General features: G+C 46.4%; 1 protein-coding gene across 6 annotated transcripts in view; it reads right to left on the minus strand.

The window, feature by feature from the left end:
* Positions 1-23,780, minus strand: part of inpp4aa (inositol polyphosphate-4-phosphatase type I Aa) — a 48,773-nt gene extending 24,993 nt beyond the window's left edge. For all 6 annotated transcript variants that reach the window (XM_061226113.1, XM_061226110.1, XM_061226109.1 and 3 more), the window contains exons 1-5: positions 23,632-23,780; positions 4,982-5,079; positions 1,760-2,019; positions 1,619-1,663; positions 212-330 (exon numbers count right to left, since the gene is read on the minus strand). In XM_061226113.1, the coding sequence (XP_061082097.1) occupies positions 212-330; positions 1,619-1,663; positions 1,760-1,859 (264 nt within the window). In that variant the 5' untranslated portion in view covers positions 1,860-2,019; positions 4,982-5,079; positions 23,632-23,780. The remainder of the gene's footprint in view (positions 1-211; positions 331-1,618; positions 1,664-1,759; positions 2,020-4,981; positions 5,080-23,631) is intronic.
* Positions 23,781-25,603: the final 1,823 nt, after the last annotated feature.

Raw genomic sequence — 25,603 nt, forward strand, 5'->3', positions numbered from 1 at the left:
TTTAGGGGTTAGGTGTCTTGCTCAGGGATACTTCAGCACAGCCTTGGGCGGGGATCGAACCGGCAACTCATCAGCACCCAACGGTCGCGATGTTGCAGCCCCCCAGAAGCATAAGATGATGATATCAACCAGCATTGCTGAATGGAGGGAGGGCGGAGGGTGTTACTGGTGGTGGTGGTGGTGGTGGTGGTGGTGGTGGGGGGGTTGGTACCTCTATGATCTCGGTCTGTGCGTGCTTGGTCCAGAAGGCCTGGGGAGGGGTGGTGCAGCTTACGGACACAAAGCTGTTCGGTTTGCGGTCCAGCGCTGGTGTGATGAGCTCACTACAGGCTGAGGGCGGCAGGGAGAGAGACCAATCAGCCGATCAATCCACTGATGACTTACTCTTAACACTGCGGCACATAGGGACCTGTCCTACACACTGCTATGAACATTACGGCCAATACCATACCGTAGGTACCTCCTCTTCTGTAGGTTACGCAGAACAATATGTTTACAACAGTGTTGTTTTCACAAAGACAGTTTTTGAGGATCTATTCTGCTTATAAAAATATCTGAAGGTCATACTCTGAAGTTCCTCCTTGCTGTGCTTTACTGACCAATGGTTGTGTGTGACTTTAAGATTTTGTTTTCATATTTACCCTAAACGAGCGCACCTCTTAAATGTCTTGGGTGTGCGCCATTTTGTGTGTATAGGATCTATATTTCACCTTCATCTAACCTGAGAAGTCTGGATAAGAGAAAGTGTGCCAAAGCCAGAGACCGGCAGAGAAGGGGCTCGGCTCAAAGGTTCAGTGACACATCGTAACAGGTTTTTTCAAAAGCCTCGCCTGGCTGCTCGTTCTGTAATTAACACCAGAAGAAGAGCCACCGTGGAGGCCTGGGGCCTTCATCCAGCCCCAGAATGCAGTTCTGCAATGCTGAACCAGCTCTCCATTCATCTGTGGCATGAATCGGCCTACTGCAAACGGCAGCCTTCCAAGAAAGCTTCAGATGTCGTAGCAGCATGCGCAGATTTCGCAATAGAGCCATTCTCAGGTACCTAACACAGTGCCCTGTGGCTGTTCTTCAGAAAGAGGTCCTGCTGGTGAGACTGACTGATATACTGAGAGTATCGTGCTGACAGACTGAGACTATCATGCTGATAGATTGAGACTATCGAGCTGATAGATTGAGACTATCATGCTGATAGATTGAGACTATCGTGCTGACATACTGAGACTATCGAGCTGACATACTGAGACTATCGAGCTGTGTCATATTTGATGTAATTAGCGACACAGGCCACTAGGAGTGGAGCGAAGCTTGCATAAAAAGCATAATGTTTAAATACAGGCTGATTGGGAATGCGCTGTGTTCAAGCGAACATGGATCCCATCCAAGTGACCAAAACCAGGCTTATTTCTTTAAAGTAATTTCCTGGTCATGTGGAGAGTTGCTCCTTAGGGCCACTGAGGTTGGCTCCAGTACAGGTTATTCAGGTAATGCCTCCCCATGTGCCCAAATTCTTTACGTTTAAGTGTTATTAGGACAACACAACAATAGTTTGTGGAAATTATGTACAATAGCGTAGTCTGTGTATTTCCCAGAATGCACTGCAGCCCACTCCCCCACCTACCCAGGCTGAACTCCAGAACGGGCTCATCTGGATCCTGGCTGTTTCCTGCAGGGCAACACAAACACAGGAAATGCATCACTGTAAAACCGCCTCACAAACACCCCCCTTCCCCCCCCATCGCCACGGCAACCGCCCACGCACCAGCGAGAGTGAGCCCCAGCATCTCGGAGGAGAGGTCGAAGGTGTTGGCGCGGTACACCGACCACGGCCGGTTTCGAGGGCTGCGCTCTCGGGCCGACATGGCTGGGGCAGGGAGGGAGGGGCGAGGGATGCAGGGGGGCGGAGTCTCAGTAGGCGTCTCTGCGCCCTTCCTCCTGCGGGCCTCTTCTTCCTCTTTCGGAGGGGTTTTGACACCGGCGCTTGTCCTCCGGAAAGGGATGGGGCGGGGCGGGGGAGGGTCTCTGTAAGGCACAGAGAGAGAGAGAGACGTGTGAGGAGAGGGCTGGTGTCCCCTGCTGATGATGTCATAGGACAGCGCATCAATAAGACCAACCTTGCCTTGGGCTTTTTTTTTTCTTTTTTTCCCCCCAAGGTTTCCAAATGAAATTTAAATATGGCTTTGAAGGCCACAACATTTGTTTGCTGGCCCAGGAATCTACTGGCATGTATAGTATTATGGTACCAAGCTCTCAAAACAAAAACGTCTGTGCATTTAGCAAATCTTGCCTAAATTCATCTTCCGAGCATTCATTAAAAAATTTCCAAAAACTTTAATTCTGATTACTTTTTATTGTTAAGATCCTATACATTAACTGTGTTGAAATGTGTACCATACTTATTGAGAATGTAACAGATGAAAGTTAAAAAAATGAGCATACTCTCATGCAACACATGACATTGTGTCACAGGAGGAGAAGGTGATTGAAGGCAGAGAGGGTAGCAGTAGGCTTTGGTTTATTTGACTTCAGAGAATGTAGTTCTCTGCTTCCGTAAAAAAATAACCTGATTTATTATTACTTGGCATCGTATAAGACGTCCAGCACACTGTGTTCCGACAGAGCGATGACTGAGGTGAATGTTACATGACAAAGCATTTAGCAGACGCTCTTATCCAGAGCGACGTCCAACAAAGAGCAGATCAAACACAAGTACAAGTGCGAAGAGGACAGTACGGTTCCGAATCCTAGCGTGCCCATACAGATACAATCAGAACCCTTGAAGAATACATCAACTTACGAAATAGCATACCACGGTTGGCAGCTAGAATACCCCCTAGTACAATAATACAGTACCTAATACAATACAACACAACGATATCTATATATAACTATATATAAACATACAAGGCTAATCATAGTGGTGAGGTAGGGGGGGAAAGGTGCAGCCTGCAGAGATGAGTCTTCCGTCTGCGTGTTTGTGTTTATGAACATGTCCTGCCTTCAAAGGACCCTCAGGCACTACCGTGGACAACACAACTGACCGCTTGCAGTTACGCTTTTCGGTGTTTATGGCCCTAGATGAACACCGCTGATCTTAATGGTGCACAAGAAGCGCGTTATCAACCGCGTTGTGATCGGAAGCGGCAGCTGACAGCGGAGGATCGATCGCGGAGGTCACGGCTATGAGCCCAAAACGAGTGCACACAGAGACGAAACCTCCAGGTGCCGACCGGGACGCGAAGTAAGACATTTTCCATCAACGTTCCTCCCTCTTCATTATGCATGCCCTGTTTCATAACCGCTGATTTAAATTTCAAAAGCAGACAGACATCACCAGGGAAGACGGCAGGAAAGCGCACTGGATTATTTATGGCTGTTAGGGAAGCAAGAAAATAACCCCACACCTGAAAATTCAAACTGCCAGTTCAAAAAAATAACTATATATATATAAATATATATATACATATACAGTACTGTGCAGAAGTCTTAGGCACCCTAGACTTTATTATATATATGTTTATTTTTTTGTGTGTGTTTGTTTAAAAGAACACATTTGAGATTTACAAATATTCATTTTCCAAAAGATTAAATTTTATGGAGACATTTTTTTATTTAATTTAAAAAAGTAGCATATTACTGTAAGCAATTGACTACTTTTTACATAAAAACTTGATCAAGGCTGTCTGAGATCAGAAGCAAGGAGCCAACCAAAGTCTGCAGAAGAACTGTGGCAAGTTCTCCAACATGCTTAGAACAACCTCCCTGCTGATTGTCTTAGCCAACACGGTCCTGCAGTTCTATATCTCAGAGAAGTGATGCAGTTTTAACACCAAAGGGTGGTCACAAAAAATATTGATTTGATTCAGTTTTTAACTATTCTGCCAAATTACTAAAATGTAATATCAAATGTATAGTACGTTTATTTAGGACCTTTCATTGAATTATTTTTTAAACAATCTTAGCTGTACAGAATGTTATACAGGTGCCTAAGACTTTTGCACAGTAGTGTACTTTCATGAATATTTATGCAAAACGTCTTCCGTATCATTGTGTGTGTGTTTTGAAACTGGCAACACAGTTTTGTTTTGTAAAGGAAACAGCAGGAGTTTTCTATAATCTCACAGTCATCAGGACAGCTACAAGTCCCAAACATGTATTTGGCCCTGTGTTTCCCAACCATTTACATTTGCAATGGCACACTTTTTATAATCCAAAAATGACATTCACTTCCCCATTAATCACACCACAATCCCATTAACCATTAAAATGTAACAAAAAAATGTCGACACTTGTTCAAACATGTTCATGGCGCAACTGGTAAGCTCTGAAGGCACCCTAGCATGCCGTGGCTGAGAAACTGAAGTAGACGGAAATACTCTGATCGAGATGGTAATCATATGTGTGAAGGGTTTATACCACAGCCTTTCTCAGCCACTTGGGTAAGAAAACAGCTGAAAGAGCAGAGGAGTTGTATGAGGAGTCACATTAGGACCGGCACAGCAGTTGGCAGAAAGCCATTTCACTCCAGCGCTGAGAAAGAGGAACGAGGTACAAAACCGATATCAGGAGCACATGTACCAGTTCTTCTTATCCTAATTTAGACACCACCTGTCTCTTAGGTGTCCAAAAACTAAAAACTAAAAAGCCTAAATTCTCTTCATTACGAGGGCTTTGGTCAAATCAACCCTGAACCGTGCCTTAGAACCTCAAACCCACCCTGAACCGTTGCCTTAGACCCTGAAGGCAAGTGAGCCAGCACCTGAGGCAGACATACATGCCCTAACCGTCACACCCCCACCACCACGGTTCTCAGATGAGTAGGGTACTTTGGGTCTTGGGCAGTTACTTTGAACCTCCACACTTTGCTCTTGCCATCACTTTGCATACAAGTCAATCTTGGTCCCATCTGTCCAGAAGACCTTTTTTTTTTTTGCATACCTGTGAGAAAAGGTAAGGAGTTAAAGGGCCATTGCTCTGTCCGTACCTCCAGGTCAGATGCAGGTCACCGGCTTCTGCGGATCCTCAGCCAATCAGTCACGTCTTCCTCCCTGGTCTGCAAACTCGTCTGCCTCCTTCCCTTTTCTGTGGAACAGAGAGGATCGTGGGTAGGTTAGGTAAAACAGGGATCTCAAGCTCAAACCCCGGAGGGCGGTGGTTGTGTTTTATGTTTCTTCACTAGCTCCTTTCCCCTGTTCACAGAGATATCATTAGTCACTGTATTGGAGGAGTTACCAACTACCTCTACTCTGCCAAACTGGGTAGCAAAACAAGAAATTCCTGAAATCTGAAATCTCCCCCTCCAGTTCACGACACAAAATTTCTGAAGGCGCTGTAGCAACCATGGCTGAACCCACACGGTCTCATCACACACATGGCTGCGTGCGATGCAGCCGGCGCTAACTGCAGACTACGTTCAGAACCTGACTGGGACTCAGACATCGTCTTCGCTGTTCTCCCGCTGTCAGCGCTCTCGCTGTGCCGTTTGCCTGCCTCATCCCAAAGACTGCAAATAGGTGCAAATGAGGAGGTGACTGTCGGGGCAGAGTGACCGCTTCCTCTGAGAGGTGGGTCAGATCCCTCGGGCCCAGAGCCCAGGAGACGCCCCTGTTGTTGGCCAGATACATTACATTACATTAATGGCATTTTGGCAGACGTGGTGATCCAGACTGACGTACAGTTGATTCGACTAAGCAGGAGACAATCCTCCCTTGAGCAATGAATGCAGGGTTAAGGGCCTTGCTCAAGGGCCCAACGGCTGTGCGGGTCATATTGTGGCTACACCGGGATTAGAACCACCGACCTTGCCTGTCCCAGTACCTTAGCCACAACGCTACAGGCCGCCCTATCGAGTGTCTGGCTTGGTCACAGACTGGTTACATACTACACAGACCTTGTTTCTGAGGCCCAAATTAGCTGGTGATTGAAAGGAAACCACAAAAACCTGCAGACAATGCAGCCCTTCTGGACTAGAGCGAAAAATATTTTACATACATACAGCTTAAAAGTAACTTTATATAACTGAAAATAAATAGCTGAATATTGAAGTACGAGTCCCTGACACATTTCAATTTTGTGCTTAGAAAGACATTTCCAGAGTTGCGATGTTGGACGAAGAGGCCTATTTTATGATCAAAGCACCCCTCCACACCTGTCATCCGTTCATGACCGTGAGCTCAAAGAACAGCCGTTGTACACGCAACATGAAAAATGAAATACCAACACAATCTAAAAAATAAGATCACATTTTAACAGCCTGTCTCTGCCCCCCATTACAGCTTTGACACAGAAATGGAGTTCCCTGAATTAGATAATTACATCCTCACCGAACACTGAAACCTCGGGAGACTGTGTGGGGAGCCTGAGTGGGTCTGAATGACAGTTAAAGAAGCACCGCTAATGGTGTTTGTATTATGTTCATTATTGCATTCTGTTTATGATTCGGATGAATATGTCTTAAGTTATGTGGCTGGATTGACTAATAAGACTCTATATTTCTGTAAAAAAGACACTATATCACCCATTTCCAAAATAAGAAAAAAACAAAAAAACAACAACATTTCAATAGCCTATTTAACACGTGAAACCAAAGTAATTTTCCCCAGAAGTGAATTTCACACTCAATTTCAGTCCTTCGCATGAATTTAGGGAACTTACCAGCCTACATTCAGAAATGTTTCACACTTCCAAAAGTGAAGCTTGATTTATTTAGAGCTAAATGTAAGTGTTAGGACCAGGTGAAAACAGCACTTACATTGGATTTGAGGAACTGATCTTTGGCACACATATGCAGTGAGCACTTTATTAGGTATATATGAGACTCATTGGTCTTCTGCTGATGTAGCCAATCCACTTAAGAGGTTTGTTGTGTGTTCAGAGATGCTCTTCTGCATACCACTGTTGTATTGTGTGGTTATTTGCATTACTGTCACCTTCCTGTCAGCTCTGACCAGTCTGGCCCTTCTTCACTGACCTCTCTCATTAACATGTTTCTGCCCACAGAACTGCTGCTCACTGGATGTTTTTTGGCTTGGCTACTCTATGTAGCTTTTTTAACGGGAGGTGCATGAATTGAAAGCCAGGACAATACCTCTAAAAGTCTCAAACTTCAAAAAGGACCATTTTTCACAGTCCGTCTATGTACTCGGCTGTCAACGTTCATTCTGGTGCGGATTTGAACGGAAATGGATAAACGCACAATTTTAAGAGCTCCTTCACCTGGGATGTCATCGCCGAAGGGAACACACGTTGGGCAGGAGCTGCACACGCTTATGCACACACGTGTTCCGCAGGAACACAGAAAGCGCTCTTATCTCACCGCAGGAAGTGTTGAAGCAGCTCATAACTGATACGCCACCAGGTCACATCCTGCCTACCCCTCCCTAATCGGAGAGCCCCCCCCCGGGTCACACAGCGCCTGTTGAGAACGAGTGCTCCCTATACGCACTGCACACAAACAACCAGAGGCGCGTTCAAGACAGCGGACGTTTGTGCCGAATGCACGAATGTGTTTGCCACTGCTACTGTTGAGCGGTTTTAAACAAACATTCCATTCAGTTTGCCACCAATGTTTTTTTGGGGTTTTTTTTATACAAATGGATGCGACTTAGGTCTAATTCATTCATTACATTACATTAATGGCATTTAGGCATTTATGCTCTTATCCACAGCAACATACAGTTGATTAGACTAAGCAGGAGACAATCCTCCCCCGGAGCAATGCACGGTAAAGGGCCCAACAGTTGTGCGGATCTTATTGTGGCTACACCGGGGATCGAACCACCGACCTCGCGGGTCCCAGTCATGTACCTTAACCACTACACTACAGGCCAATACGTTGCTTTCCTGCGATTCATTTTTTAAAGGTTCAGAACTAATAACACTGATAAAAGTGTACTATAACGGGCACATAATCGTTAACTCTGTGTTTCCCCATCAGCAGCCATTTTCGTTCGCCGCGCGCAACCTTCTCAAACTGTTAGCTAACCGTTAGGCAACATTTGTGGCGAGCAGAAAAACATTTAAATATGTTGCTAATGTTTGCCACCTTCAACGCCCATCTGGCCTGCGGTCTGTTCAGGCTCGTTTTATAACCTGTAGAAGTGAGAGTCTAGCCCCGTGGAGCAAAATAAGTTCTGTGACCAAAGAAGGTCCTGAAACAGTCTGAACAGCTGTGTCCTTTCTCTTCTTATTCATGTGAAATCTATCCGTACAGTGTTGTACTTTAATGACCCTTCAGAAATGCAAAGTTTGGGAGCAAAATTGCAAATTTCTCCCAGATCTTTGTAGGACAAGGGGTTCCTGTGGGTTTGTGACCTCATTCTGTTTCTTTAAAATGTGTAAATGTAGGCTACTGCACGTCGAGCATCACAACAACCCTATTATAATATAGCAATGAGTTGTGAGAGGTCTTGATACAATACATCGCTAATACAGTCATGGCTAAACAGTGTTGTTGGTCATGAGGTGTGTGTGTGTTTTTAATTTTCTTTTGGGGTCGCATCAGAAATGTTGGGACCCTCTGCGGTTCTGCAGGTACAGACTGCCAGCGGTGTGACAGGCATTTCGTCACTGATCCTCAAAATCCTGATTTTGATGATCCTTCAAAACTAAGAGGCAAGCTGGTGCTAGCATTAGTCTCAGACAAATTCTGAATGCAGGGACCTCGTGTGAGGATGTGATCGGGAGGCTAAACCTCGATAAGCAACGCTACGGCCACCAGGCCCAGGGCCTCTTCATCCGTCAGCTTTCAATGAATGAGGTAATCTCGGTGTGGAGACGAGGACCCAAAGGGGCGTCCCTGCTGCTGCCCGACATAAAATTAAGACTGAATTTCAGTGGAGGCAGCTCGTGCTAATTACAGTTTTTAATGGGAATCCCTCGGTGAAAGGATCATTTAATTTTTGGCTCGACGCCTCTCGGTGATTACGCTGGAGGCGGAAGAAGAATTAAATGTTGAAGTCTCAAACACTGCCGACGTTTCAACAAGAACTGACAAAACCATGGGTCTGAACTGGTCTACTGGGTGTGTGTTGATTATGACATTTTAGCTGACGATCATTCGTCACACAAATAATACAAATAATTGCAAGTAATAGCGATTTAACAGTCTTTGTAAAACTGATGTTACAGTATAATTATTATTAATTATTATTATTTAACACACCTTTAACACTAGGGCTGGGCCGGTCAGTTTTTTTTTTCTTTTTCTTTTTTTGCATTTATTAATTTTTTTCAGGGTGCAATTTTCAATCACTATGGTAACAGGATATACTTTTGAAAGCGTTAAAACTCACGGTTCTATCTGTATAACCTATTTTAACATGCCATTGCTTTTGCGACAACAGGTCTTTATTTCGTAACGTGTGGGTGGTAAAACAATTGTTTGGAAAAGCACATACTACAACAAATAAGTAATGTTTGTGTCCTTTTCACTACAAGTGCCCAGCGGACCAAATACACAATAGTTTCTCATTCGAAAGACATTGATAGAATGTTCATTGTTTACTTAGAATTTCTCTGGAGCAATTGTCATTGTTGTCCGTTTCGCCATTGTCTACTTCTACAAAAGTACTTGTACATAGAAATGCTATTATCTACATTATTGGTATTGTTGCAATTATTGTACTTATTTTGGATGATCTTCCAGACCTGTTGCTGTCTGAGTATAGCTGCAAGGAGAGGGAGTTTGGGACCAAGAGGCAGGGGGAAGAGCAAACACTTTTTTCAGGATAAAAAGTAGTATATAGTTTAAAATGGTTGGCATTTATATAGCGCCTTTATCCAAAGCGCTGTAAAATTGATGCTTCTCATTCACCCATTCATACACACACTCACACACCGACGGCGATTGGCTGCCATGCAAGGCACCGACCAGCTCGTCAGGAGCATTTGGGGGTTAGGTGCCTTGCTCAGGGACACTTTGACACAGTCCGGGCGGGGGTTCGAACCAGCAACCCTCCCACTGCCAGACGACTGCTCTTACTGCCTGAGCCATGTCGTAGTTTAGAAAGCAAATGCAGTATTTTATACCTCATAAGGCCCATTATAGCATTTAGTTTTCATGTGTCCTTTTGGAGTCTCCAAATGTCCTTTTTGGAAAACTGCCTAGCATTGATTAGAAAAAACTATGTAGAATTCTAATTTTCGGTTATATTGTCCTCAAATTTGAAAGGGGATTTGTCTAGTGTTGTGACTTGGCTCCCTTGTGTTTCTACAACGCGCACTAGCCACAGCCACAATAATCTGTATCCAGTCGAAAACAGAAAATCTTTTCAGTGAGAAAAACAGTTTACACTTTCACTGTGTTTGAGCTTCTGTAACTTTGTTTTAGTAATATGTGGAGTAATTCTGACTCAAAACACGCTTTCTGGAAGAGACCACGATTATGCCTGTTATCAAGAATAGTAGCCATTTTATTTCGGGTATGTCACTTTTAAGCAAGTGTCAAGAAAAGGGGGGCGATACTTAAGGGGTTAAGGAAGACCAATTTATTGGTAATAAACATGAAAAACAAAAGTGAAGCCATTTCTCGACCAAACGGCTTGGTGTGCAATACTTACTAAATATACTGAGCCTACATACTGTAAATAACGGGGTCGCAATAATAAGACATGGTACATAATACAGAAGTATGCGACGCACTGTCATTGTTGGCGACAGACCATTCTGTATGTACTTTGCACTGGGGATATTTTTGGGCGGGCCGCTCTCTGCTATCGGGGCTATATTTGGCTGAGAGCCGCTGTGGGGTCCAGCTGTGGCAGGGGCGGTTACCCCCGACTACACGCAGAGGGTGGTCGACTCTCGGGTGGTTTCTCGCATTAGCGTGCGCGTGCATCTTTAACGGCAGCCTTTTAAAGACTGGATCGGCGCGGCCTGTAGCGTAGCGGTTAAGGTCCGTGACCGGGACCCGCAAGGTCGGCGGTTCGATTCCCGGTGTAGCCGTTATAAGATCCGCACAGCCGTCGGGCCCTTGAGCGAGGCCCTTAACCCTGCATTGCTCCAGGGGGGGGGATTGTCTCCTGCTTAGTCTGATCAACTGTACGTCGATCTGGATAAGAGTGTCTGCCAAATGCCATTAATGTAATGTAATGTAAAAAGACATTCATCGAGTCGCCTTCTCCGGACTTGTGGCTTCCCCTTGAACCTAAAACGTCTGAGGTTTTGCAGTCTCTTTTGCAATCTCTTTTTCACTACGCCTATCGTGGGTGTGTTAGACGAAAGACGATACAGTCTCATGTCTTTTGTCATTTTTCACTGAAAACATTTTTTCGCCCGAACTTTTGAGAAATGCGTTACTTTTCATTTATTTCGACATGGCTGTGCTGCAAACGCGACTCACTACCTATCCCAGTCAGAGAATGAAAGAGCGCGCTGTGTGCGTGCTCTCGTTAATGTCGTCGGCTCCGGCGGCAGCACAGTGTTAATTAACAAGTTTAATTAACAACGTAGCGGAAGGTAGCAGAACAAAGGAAGACAGGTGTACAGTTTGGGTTTGTCTAAACATTGGAGAGAAAACAGAAAGAAACTATGAGACAGTTTATGGAATGTGATGATTTAGAAATGAATTGTCTGGCATGGGTTTCCACCCTGGTCTCTGGGCCCTTGAGCAAGGCAGACCCATAAGCCTTTGACCGTAAAAGGGCAAATGCAGTTTTTCTGCTGTTGCTTGGCAGGTCGTCAGTTCCACACCGAAAAACTCCAAAACACTCCTACCCATGCGCACGCACACACATAGACCAACACCTCTACCCCTGCACACAAACACACACACACACACACACACACACACACCTCTACCCTTGCACACACACACACACACACACACACACACACACACACAGACAAACCTCTAGTACTGCGCGTGCGCGCGCACACACACACACACACACCTCTACCCCTGCACACCCACACACACACACACACAAACACCTCTACCCTTGCACACACACACACACACAGACAAACCTCTAGTACTGCGCGCGTGCGCACACACACACACACACACACACAAACACCTCTACCCCTGCACACATACAGACACCTCTACCCCTGCACACATACACAGACACCTCTACTACTGCGCGTGCGCGCACACACACACCTCTACCTGCACACACACACACACACACACACACACACACACACACACACAAACACCTCTACCCCTGCACACATACACAGACACCTCTACCCCTGCACACATACAGACACCTCTACCCCTGCACACATACAGACACCTCTACCCCTGCACACATACACAGACACCTCTACTACTGCGCGTGCGCGCACACACACACCTCTACCTGCACACACACACACACACACACACACACACAGACATCTCTACCCCCGCACACACACACACACACACACACACACACATACGCACGCACACACACACACACACACACACACACCTCTACCCCTGCACACACACACACACACACACACACACACACACAGACAGCTCTACCCCTGCACACACACACACACACACACAGACATCTCTACCCCCGCACACACACACATACGCACACACACACACACACACACCTCTACCCCTGCACACACACACACACACACACACACACACCTCTACCCCTGCACACACACACACACACACACACACACACCTCTACCCCTGCACACACACACACACAGACACAGACATCTCTACCCCTGCACACACACACACACATACGCACACACACACCTCTACCCCTGCACACACACACACACACACACACACACACAGACATCTCTACCCCTGCACACACACACACACACATCCGCCACTTCACCCAGAGCAGAGGAGAGGTGTAACAGAGCTTTGATCTCATTTCCCTGATTAAATAAACTCCAGGCTGAAAGCACTCCACACTTTTTCCGCCCGTGTCCCACATAAACTCGGCCTTCGTAAACCCAGCTCTATAAACACTCTTCCACTCCACTGCCAAAACCTGCCGTCACCTCCACGTGCAGAACCAGCGGAGCCCCAAACCAGCGCTGCCAACCCCACTCATCCAGCTTTAAATAAACCTGTGAATCCAGATTCCAGCATCTCTCAGAGCCTACAGCTGCATCACCTCTCCCAACATCGCCATCCACCTTCCAGATTGTTATAGTATGAAAAAACAATATGTTCCTTAGGCTTCATTAAAGCACCGCGAGAACAGAAAGAAGGCACACATCAATCTCACGATTGACTAAACGAGCTGTGCGTGGTTTTATGAGCGCAAGAGATAATTACTTGCGGACACACGCGGCCTCCGAGTGACTGAGTGAGAAAGAGAGATGGAGGAGGAAAGAAAGAGAGAGAGGGAGGAAGCTATCACACTGAATTTCTCACTTTTGGAGTCTGGTGCGGCAGCCATATTGTGGAGGTGTCTGAGCAGAACAAGTCACAGCTGCCTCGCTGTGTGTACACCAGCGCCTGGCTTCCTGCAGAACCAGGGTGTGCTGGTGAGACACAGGCTGTGCTGTGAACGGCCCTGTCTCATACACCTCCACACTCTTCTTTTCTTCCCTCTCCTTCACCTCGGTGGCTCGGTCTGCATATAACCGGCAAAGCCGTTCCAAGTGTTTTTTTCGTCGATTGGGGCTTTTGCGTGACAGTAAACACGGCGTGGTCTACTCTACATAAAGATGTTACATTCCATTACATTACAGTCATTTGGCAGACGCTCTTATCCAGAGCGACTTACAATAAAGTGTAAATCATAACCAGGGACAAGTGCACTGAAAGACCCTACGGGGAAGTTTGGTTCCAAGTGCTAGAGTGATCACACAGATAAAAACTTGAACCCTTCTAGAATAATCTGATAAACTGACCAAGTAGCAATAATACAGTTTTGGCAACTAGAACACTCAGATGTGTGTAATAATTCAACGTGATGTGCGGCACATCTTCTGAACATCTTGAAATGAAAACAAGCCCTGATGAGGTGGGAAAAAAAGTGTGTGGGGTCCCTTCCTGTCTCTTTAAGATCTGCGCACTGTTCCCCTTCCTGTCTCGATGATCCGGGCACCGTTCCCCTTCCTGTCTCTATGATCCGGGCACTGTTCTCCTTCCTGTCTCTAAGATCCTACTGGGCCACCGAGGGACAGGGCCATAAGGTGGTGTATCCTCAGCTAGCAGGCTATAATTGGCTACCAAATTGGAATCGGAGAACAATTGGAAAAAAAAAATTTAAAAAAAGAAAGAAAAAAAGATTTGTGCAGTGTTGCAGACGGCTGGTAACATGGAGAAACCCATCAGTGAAGCAGCAGACTTCATCCTCTATCTCTCTTTATACACAGAGAGAGGTGTGTGTGTGTGTGTGGAGGGGGGTCAATTGCTTTATTTCACAAAACTATATCCCCTTTGGCAAGGGGAGTGTATTCATCCAGGCCAGCGCGAATAATTTACGAGACCAGATGTACCCTTTCACATTTAAATGAGTGTAACCCCCAACATCTCCCTTGCCCCCTCTCGCTCTCTCACACACATACACACAGACACATGCGCACACACACACACACACACACACACACACACACACACACACACACACACACACAGTTTAGTCTCTGCAACATTGTCTGAGGAGAAAAACAACCATGTGATCATATGGTTGAAGTGGTTCAATTTGTGAGGCTTAGAGCTTTTGTCTCAGGATGCAGAAGACAATTATTAATAATGCACAACATGAAATGGCACCACAATGTATGCATGTACACACCTATGCCTGTGTGCACGCTTGCATGTGTGAATGTGTTGTATTGTCAAACAGAAAAAAAGTATGAGATGATTCACAACCATGTAGCAGTGGTTAACCAACGCCAGTTGGTATTATAAAATTGAGGCCTTTCTCAAACTGACAAGCTCTTCCAAAATCTCAACAGACGCAGATGCTGCCCTTTAATAAAACGCACCGCTGAACGCGGGCCGTCTGTCCTGTGCATCGACTAAAATTAGGAGCGTAGAGGCGGGTTTCTATAGCAACATTGTCTTTCTCTGATCTGCCTAAGTGTGACGCCCCCTTGAAATGTCCAAGAAGGGGCGACCGACAGGAAGTGCTTTTTACAGAGCAGCCGATTGGGCGAAGCGCAACACAGCCGTCCAGTAGAAAACTCCGGAACACCAGCCGATGGACCTGTTGTGGCACGGACACAGCAACACAGCGCGCCGAGAGGCAGCTCCTTCTCAAAATCAACACAAACATCGTCACGTCATATGAACCAATTCTACTACTCCAGTAAAGCATTGCATTGTTTTTTATTATGCAACAACACAAACTGTTTACCAAGTTTACCCTTTTTTTCAAACGAGTTAAAACGAATTAAAACATTACATTTTGCTCTAATACAATGGTCTATAGTTTGTAGATCTATTGCATAGTCGACCAGGTGATTAGGACAATGTCACCATGATAAAAATAATAATAATATTAAGAAGAATATTATCATTAATAATAATAATAATAATAATAATAATGATAATAATAATAATAATAATAATATAGGTGGCACTACTGATTATCCAACTGCAATAGAGTCAAAATGTCCGGCACCCTCTAACCCAAGGTCAGAGATCTGAAAGTGTGACTGGCAGAGAGGCGGGGATCAGATGGGAGGGTGCCGCAGTCCAAGGTCTCCGGGCTCCCTGGCGAACAGGAAGTGAAAGTGGCCAATGGCTGACGGGCAACGGTAAACGGTGGCTAGGTGGTGTGGAGCACAGAGCCCTGTGCGGCGGGGGGGGGGGGACTCTGTGGCGTCTTCACTGGGGCATTGTGCCGTAAAACGGAAGCGGTCTCGCTGGGTTAGCGTAAGCGCACACTCCCAGCTCTGAGCAAACAGGAAGCTGACTTTAGCAGCAGAAAGGTCTCACACTACGCTACTGTTCAGAACATCTGGACGTCGTCAAATAGAGCAAATAACACAACTTGGGTACGGGACTACCCTGTTCCATTTTGATGCTTGTTGAGGAAATCTAAGAATTAAGTATTTGGACAGTGACTAAATCTTTGTTGTTTTGACTGTACATCCATATCCAGTGATCCATGTAGCCCTTTTTATATAGCCCCTCCCATTTTAGGGGATCAAAAGTAACTAAAATAAGCGAATTAACATAAGCTTAAAGGCATCCTATGCAGGATTTGTACCCTTGTATGATTGTATTGTATCATATAACCATACCCAGCCATATCTATAATGTACTGGCAAACTCTTCTGTTACGGTGAGCTCAGGACATTTCTGGATGGGTGTGATGCTCTTGGGTTTGCAGCTAGCTGGTGGAGGTGCAAGCAAGTCAAAAGGGCTCATTCAAAAACCTGAGTCAACCTTGGAATAGCTTTTCGGTGATGGCGATTGAAAAACTGGTCTGCAGTGTAAATGTTGAGAAATCAAGTATGTTGCAAAATCTAAGTAAATGTTTACGACACTAAAGAGTGTCGGACTAATTCGTACTCGTGGTATGCAGGTCTAATGAAAGCTTTGAGTGCTGAGGAAGTGAGCAGCGATGTTGTCAAAAAGAAAAGCGAAAAAAGAAGAAGAAAAGGCAACAATTTCAGAGCCACTTTCAGGTGTGGCGAAAGGGCATTCGCTGCCTCCAGACTGAACAAGCGGAGCCACAGCCTTTCTCAGGGGCCGGTGACTCAGACCATCACATCCACAGTGCGCTCGCTTGCCCTGGAAATGCTACGCTAGTCCGTTCAGAGCTCTTCTGAGATCCCACTAGGCTAGGCCCACGGGACCCCGGCCCTCTGTTCGCAGGACTCCGCCCCTCTGTTCGCAGGACTCCGCCCCTCTGTTCACAGGACCCCGCCCCTATGTTCGCAGGACTCCGCCCCTCTGTTCGCAGGACTCCGCCCCTCTGTTCGCAGGACCCCGCCCCTCTGTTCGCATGACTCCGCCCCTCTGTCCGCAGGACTCCGCCCCTCTGTTCACAGGACTCCGCCCCTCTGTTCACAGGACCCCGCCCCTCTGTTCACAGGACCCCGCCCCTCTGTTCGCAGGACTCCGCCCCTCTGTTTGCAGGACTCCGCCCCTCTGTTCGCAGGACTCCGCCCCTCTGTCTGCAGGAATGCAGGAAGGACACAGCTCCAGAGTGAGGTCACAGCTCCAGAGTGAGGTCACAGCCCCAGAGTGAGGTCACAGCCCCAGAGTGAGGTCACAGCCCCAGAGTGAGGTCACAGCTCCAGAGTGAGGTCACAGCTCCAGAGTGAGGTCACAGCTCCAGAGTGAGGTCACAGCCCCAGAGTGAGGTCACAGCTCCAGAGTGAGGTCACAGCTCCAGAGTGAGGTCACAGCTCCAGAGTGAGGTCACAGCTCCAGAGTGAGGACACAGGGACATACTGCTGTTGTCTCCATTAACACCATTAACACTGCGCTGTAAGTCATAGCAAATAAACTGCTCTGAACTGGAGAGAGAGAGAGAGAGAGAGAGAGGGAGAGAGATAGTACAGAGAGAGAGAGGGAGGGAGAGAGCGTACAGAGAGTGAGAGAGGGAGTGAGAGAGAGAGAGTACAGAGAGTGAGAGAACAGAGAGTGAGAGAGTGAGAGATGGGGAGAGAGAGCGAGAGAAGGAAAGCTGTATGGATGAAGAGAGAGAAGAGGCTGAATGAAGAGAGAGAGAAGAGGCTGAATGATGAAGAAAGAAGAGGCTGAATGGTGTATATCTGGAGCTGGGTAAAGGGCAGGATGATGAAGAGAGAAGAGGCTGAATGGTGTATATCTGGAGCTGGGTAAAGGGCAGGATGCTGGGAGAGCAGCATGACTTTACCTTCACACCAGCCACGCCGCAGTCCCAGCATGCACCCTGTTTCACAGCGTGGAAGGCCCCTTATTAACAGCTGTGCAGACAGAACAGGCTACAGATGATGATGTTTGATCTTCCGAGACACAAACCCCCCCCTGTAGACCCAGTGCAGTTCACACTGCCTGAGACCCCACCCCCCGTCTGCCACAGCGACCAATCAACACAATGCTCTACATGGTAAAGCACTACAATTGGTTAAAATCCTATGTGGATTTTAGTCACTAGGCAACTTGATGGCTCCACCCTGTTTGGACTGACTTGAAACCAGAGGCTTTTGTTCCAACCAAGTACTCTGGCTTTCATAAACAGCTGTATATGCCAGTGCTGATTCTTTCCTATAGGAGACTACAGTGAAATGTTACTGGCCTGTTTTACATGGCTATTAGAAACCATGCTAAGAGCCTGAGCCGGCTAACAGGTTAGCGTATCCATGTGTGGGTGAGAGGGAATCTTAGCACACATCATTGCCTGGCTCTTTTTCAGCATGAGTGGTTCTCTGTTTGAATCAGTGAAGGAACACATGCATTCAATGTTAAAGGCACAAACTTCCCCATTTTAACGCTACAAGACACTCTCGTTACGGACCTAGCAGGGTTAAGAGACCTTCACAGCTCCAGGGGGATCTCTCACTCCAGTCCTGGGAGGAGCCTGTATCTCTGGGTTTCTGTGGATTCAGTCGGCCTCAGAAAGGGTTTCTGGATTATTTAGCCGATTTAAGTGTATTTTCAGAGCCCTGGTTCAAACCAATGTTTTTTTCGTTTTTTTTTTTTCCATTTGGATTTTACCCACGCCCACGAAAGCGTGGGTAAAATTTTGTGCCACCAAAGCATAAAAGTCAAGGGTTCCGCTGAAACTAAAATCCCAGAAATCCACCGAGACTAAACGCAAACCAGTCAGCGTGCTCTGAATGTAAAAACATAATTAGTCACACAGTTGCTCTTGTTTCCAGTTTTCTTGGAGGCCTGTCGATAAACAGGAAACGGGCAATGGCATTTACCAGTCATTCAGCACTTTATCTGATACGCATATCAGACTACAGCCTTAAGGAAAATCTGGAGGAGTTACGGGACATTAATCCAGTGGTGCTTTGCTTAATTAGGTGGCTTAATGGTACTGCAAGCTCGCATCATTGGCCCTAGGTGGTCGAGTGCAAGCCTGGCATAAACCAAGAGGCAGAACTGGCGCCACAGGTGAAAATGCATTGAGCTCCAGAATTGCACGACTCCTCATAAAAGCAACCACAGAGACCGGTACATGATACGGATGGAAAGGTTCATGTTCAGGGTGATAAATATTTGACACGCAACCTTGCACAATGAATTGCACAATGACTAAGTGAAAGTCACCCAAAAAGGATCTGATGCAGTTGACCTTCTGCATGCGGTGCAGCCAGTGAGGTTACCAGGATGTCATCCTGGGGTGGCATTTGGGTATACGGGGTGGGTGGCATTTGGGTATACGGGGTGGGTAGCTCATTTCTGTTGGGGGGTGGGGGGGGGGGGTGGGGGTTCACATTTGGTCACTTAATTCATGATTGTCTGTCTGTTTGTTGCATCAGGATAATGCACATTTCCACACTTCATTTCGGCCTTCACTCCTGCCTGTGGTGCAGACGGCCGGTTTGCGGGAGACTTACATTACGTTACATTATTGGCATTTTATCCAGAGCATTTTATCCAGAGCGACGTACAGTTGATTAGACTAAGCAGGAGACAATCCTCCCCTGGGTTAAGGGCCTTGCTCAAGGGCCCCAACGGCTGTGCGGATCTTATTGTGGCTACACCGGGATTTAGAACCACCGACCTTGCGTGTCCCAGTCATTTACCTGAACCACACTACAGCTCTATCACAGGTCTCTCCGGAGTGGGCAGACAAAACCTTTTGGGTGGTGACACCCCTGCTTGCGGCACCGAGCTGCCTGTAGGCCAACAGGAGGCGACCGGCCCTCCAGGCCGATCTGCGAGCAGCAGAGACTCGACGTGGGAGAAGGGACAGGAGCGGAAGTGGAAGCTCTTCGGCCGTGCGTAACTGGGCAGGAAACAACCGGGAGGAAACTCTCGAAATCTTCTTGCGATCTCCTCCTCCTCCTGTGCGTGACAAATTCCTGAAGGCACCCATTGCTTGTCGCTGTAGCAACCATGTCTGAACCCACACGGAACGCCTCCTCTGCTCTTTCTCCACTCCTCTGCCTTCTCCATCGCCGACACGGCTGGGCGTGACGAAGCCAGTGCTGGCTGCAGATCACGTTCGGAATCTGACTGGGACACCGGCGTTACCGTTCTCCGGCCTGTGTGTTCTCTTGGTGTACACACACCAGGCAAGTCAACTCTTCCCACGTCACCATGGTTATGTTCACTTCCTGTCCAGCACAGTTCCGGCCTAAAATGGCGGCTTGTGTTGTCTGAGGCCATCTCCTGGGCTGGAGGCCTACCGCGTTCCTCCAGCACAGAATGCAAACAAGGGAATGAGGAGGTGGGGGAGTCCATAGGCCTGCTCTCGGTGGCACCCTTCCGGAGTCTGAAGCTGAGTCTGCTGGAGCAGATCACTGAGCATTAGACCCTGCATGCTACAGTCGGACACCAAGGGGCAGCCTGTAGCCTAGGGCTAAGATCCATGACTGGGACCAGGAAGGTTAGTGGTTCAAGCCCCAATGTAGCCATGATAAAAATCCGCACAGCTGTTGGGCCCATTAGCAAGGCCCGAAACCTCACATTGCTCCAGAGGGGATTGTCCCCCGCTTAGTCTAATCAACTGCAAGTTGCTTTGGATGAAAGCGTCAGCTAAATAACAAAATTATTATTACTACTAAGAAGCCTGGTATGCCTACATTAGAATTACACCCCATGCTGCCCTAAATCTTCATGATTACTCCTGACCTAGGTTCTGGAACAAGAAGTCGTTGACCCTCTTGACCTCATCATCCAGTGTCCTCCTATGGTCTGAAATGCCCTCCTGGCAGCCTGGCGGGGAGGTAGAGGATTCAGCCACACAAGCAATAGACCAGGGACAGGCAGTTCCAGTCCTGGAGGGCCGGCGTGACTGCAAGTTTTTATTTCCACCAATTACCCCTGGTTGAATGAGCTGATTGGCTGTTTACACCAACACTCGTTCACTCAAGATTTGACCAGAACAAAATGTTTTATACTGGGAAACAAGAACAGATTTGGCATTCATTCATGCATCTTACGTAGCTGAAAATGTCGGGTGGCGTAAATGTTCGGGCTGATTAATAATTAAGTTCAGAAGTTGGCATGAAAACCAGAAACAGACATGGCCCTCGAGACGCGGCTCTGCACGAGACAACGCCGCTCACGCTCCGGGCCAGGATGAGGAACAAATCTGACGGACAGTGGGGGGGGGGGAGGAGAACAGAGGCTGGTTGTGTTCTCAACAGAAACAATAACAGTCCTTTCACAGGACTGGCCCAGACACCATGATGGGCTCTCAGCCTGAAGATGAAGCAGTCCAGTGTTCTGCTCTCCAAATAATAATATTAACGAGACGGTTTACACTGGAGTCCAGTCTAGCAGGTGATGTCATCTTGACAAAACGCAGGCATGAAGCGGGATTGCGGAGTAGGCCATCGCGTCTGTCTGGGTCTCTCAGCATCACTTAAGTCCGGAGTCATGCTTGGCAGCTGATGGAGTAGACGCAAATGGACCTGCTCGTGCCGTGGTCGTAGTAAACTACTAAAAACGTTCCGTCAACGATCATAAAGATTGTGGACTGGGTCACCGGTCAAGCAGTCACAGCGCCCATTCATAAATCGGTTGAGACCGTAGAGAATTTTACAAACAAGTTCACGCCACGGCTAATTACAGTTCCAGTTTCTTGTCATTGCTCGCCTCTACGATACAGCGCACCGACATTTCGCCACAAAAGTCGAGGAGGCACGCTGTGCCACGCTCATCTAGAACTGTCTTTCTGTCTGTATTTCCACAACAGTGCAATCATTTGCATCATTTGCCAAACATTGGAAACGTTGTTTGGCAGTTGGAGGGTTGCCAGTTCGATTCCCGACCTGGGTGTGTCGATGTGCCCCTGAGCCAGACACTTAAATGCTGGTTGGTGCTTGCATGGCAGGCCGTTGGTGTGTGAGTGTGTGTATCAATGGGTGAATGAGAAGCATCAATTCATCAATTGTACAGCGCTTTGGATAAAGGCGCAATATAAATTCCAACCATTTACCTTTTACCATTGAGGTCAATCACTGACACCAACAGAAGGCAAATAATTAAAGGAACAGAAAAAACAATGTAAAGGGGAGCCTGGGGATGCTTGTAACATGTTTTGCTCCAACATGTATAACTCAATGAGTGTTTAGGCTAGAGCAGGGGTGTCAAACTCCAGTCCTGGAGGGCCACAGTGCAGGTATTTGTGGTTTCCTTTCAATCAGCAGCCAATTACGGCATTGAGAACAAGGTGTGTAGGCTTAGAAATGCATCTCTCGTGCTGAAACACACCAAAAACCCACAGACACTGCGGCCCTCCGGGACTGGAGTTTGACACCCCTGGGCTATAAATGCTGATACAAGCTACCCATATTTATTTGCTACAAATACTAGTCATTTAGGCATCATCTACAGCATCATGGAATATGTAACGACATAAAGATGTCAAATACAAGGAGTTCCACAGGTACAACTACCCCACTACTGGAACGGAAAAGTTGCAGAAATCAGACCCACACTATTACATTTACACAATAACTTGTGTATAGGCCTAAAGTACATTATTTTCAATAAAACAAAGGGGGAAATAAAAAAAAATAATAATAAATATATATATATATACACACACACACACACTGCCTATTTCTAAGATCATTTGAAAACAAAATCCGTTTTACAAATACACATGGGTCTGGATAATTGTGATCACATGACCACAACTCATTCTTTATTGGTCAAATTGATGGTGTCACAACTAACCCATTGTTTAAACCATCCCCGGTCTCCTCCCAGTAACGTTTGCCTGATTTAATTCTAGTTTTGGTACATTACTGTAGTTCACGTCAGCAAAGAACGTGCATATTAAGCTCGGTGGGAAGTGAAACTTGCTTACTATATGTTGGCTGCACTGAGTTGCTGTCCATATAAATGTCACAAGTTAAAATGACAGCGGTGAAGATTTACAGCAGAAGTAACAACTCAAAATATGAATTCAGGACCGTTGTTAGACATGCATCGTGTTTGTTCCAGCCTTGCATGATTTAATATTTTTAATGTGGCTAAGACGTTAGCTTCCGAGCAAATGGTAGCAGTTGAAACCAAAGGGATATCAACGCTCATGTTAGAATGTCCCCCGGTGACATCCAGTTAGCCTTGGGAATATTTTCATTCACCATCTTATTTGTCTACGAGGTATACCTAAATATCTGATCACGTTCAGACTGTATTTACAAATCGCATCGCTAACAAAACGTAGATTCTGCTTCTATAAAATATCTACAGGCGTGAATTTCCTTGTCCATCTCCAAAGACGATGGGCAAAATACGTCCCGTTTTCTTTAATCGTTTCACCGATGGGACTCTCTGATATGCTAAGTAGCTCAATATCCAGTTATGACTGAGATTGGTACCCAACCCAACCGTGCCTATACTTATACAGTCTATGGTCTATAGCTACAGCAAGCAAAATGTGAGGAGCACTTAAATCGCTCACGCCACGAGCACGCAATTGTTCAATGCCATTCCAGATCTGTGTTTTTTTATGATTAGCAGGCTAGCTGCTAGCTACAGTAAACAAAGCTAGCTAGCTAATAATAAAAAGCCGTCCGTTACGGGTGCAATAACGACTACAGCAAGACGCAGATAGACTTAAACACACTTACATTTGTACCAATCGCCGTGACGATCCATCTCGGTAACACTGAAGTGCGGCGTCTTGGCTTCAATTTCGAGACATATCTCCTCGATTTCTTAAAGACTCATTTGTATCTGCAGTAACGGCAGCAGTCGACTCGCCCAGCCTATCCGTGACACATTTTGACGTAAGAATGCGGTGAGTCCTCCCCTTCCCTTCAGATCGGCGCTCCGGGCTGCGATCACACCTGCTTCCGCATACCCCTGCGCTATAACAACACGGCAAACAAATAGCACCAATTTGTGGCGGATTTGAAATAAGACGTTACAGTTGCATACTTTCAACATAAAGCAAATGGCTACGACCTGGAATTGATGGCGTGGCCCAAAAACAAAAGCGCGGACAAATAGATGTTAAAACTCAAATGAAATAGGCTTTTCTGATTATGGCACTCCCTGGTGCAAAATTCAGCTATGACCAGCTTGACATTACCAGCTACCAGCTGTTTCAAAACATAGCTTGAGCTGTTTTTGAGCTGTGCTTTTTTTCAGCAGGGCTTACTCGTTCTGAGATATGAATATGTACCATCATCGAATATATTTGCTGCTAGAAAATGGTGAGTTTCCATTACTGTTTAGCACCCAATAAAACAAACCAAAGGGACAAATAAACCATGTTCCTGGGGTGGTTCTATGGGGCACACACACACACACACACAGTCAGAATGTGTCAAGCCTTTACCAACCATTCATAGTCAACAATTACCATGTCAAGAGCCACTGACACAGTGAATAGCTTGGAGATCCATCATCTGTAGCTTCTTTTCAGGTACTTACTGGATTGCTCCCTGGATTTTATCTAAATATTATCAAAGGAATCCTGACAAAATCCTGACATTTTAAATTCAGACGCTCTTTGAACACTGCCTGGCACCCTTCAATTGTAATGTCTGCTTGTACATCACATTACATTACATTACATTACATTACATTACATGAATGGCATTTGGCAGACGCTCTTATCCAGAGCGACATCACTGCCCAGTCCAGAATGCAGCCTCTCTGGCCATTACACAAATACAAAACCAACGATGTGTTCGTGTACCATCTGGTTGGACAAATTACACTCCCCGCTGAGCACTGCTGAACATCTGTTACCCTGACTGGCTCAGATGGAGACCAGTGAAGTGTCCAATCTTTCCACGGAGCACCGTGTGATGTCATAAAAGGCGGGGCATGATGTCACTCGGGTCAGAGCTGTCCAGGGACCAGTCTGGGGGGGGGGGGGGGGGGGTCAGCTGTCAGCCCTGCCTGTGAGCACAGACTGCCCCACCACCTGCTCACAGCCCATGCTCCCTCCATCCTCTGCTGCTCAACAGACAGGAAGTCCGCTGACACAGTATTGCACCTGATCACACTCCTGAATGAATACTGGGCTGAAATGGTATTCGTTTTGGATTCAAATACTTTTCTGCATTTGACTAAACTTGCCTGGTGCATTGGAAGGAATTAAATGATCCCAAAATATGTAAAACCTGCCCATTTGCAGGCTCAAATGCACCAGGCAAGATCAATGGAGCGAAGAGGATTATTTGAATTCGAAACAAAAACTATTTGAACCCAATGGTTAACAAAGAACACTTATCAAATCAGAATGTTTCTGCTTCTCCAGTAGAGAGACAGGTTTCAATGTCAGGAAAATAGAGCAGATAATCTGGGTGTGTTTATAGGTCGTGTGCATCAGCTACTGAACAAAAGCTGGTATCCCCATTCTCCCACAATGCAATGCTGTGGCTGCTTTTGCCACAGCACATCTGGAGACAAAGAAGGTTGATTACCCACTCATATAGAAAAACTCAACGATAAAAAATCAAGCAGTGTTCACTCATATGTCACGGTGAATAGTACCCTGAATCCAGGCAGTGCATTTTTCTTTCTTGAAACGTTGAATTCACATTTATGTCATTTTACCCAAGTTGTAATTACTTGATATGGAAAAAT

This window comes from Conger conger, chromosome 17 (assembly GCF_963514075.1).
Source record: "Conger conger chromosome 17, fConCon1.1, whole genome shotgun sequence".
Lineage (NCBI taxonomy): Eukaryota > Metazoa > Chordata > Actinopteri > Anguilliformes > Congridae > Conger > Conger conger.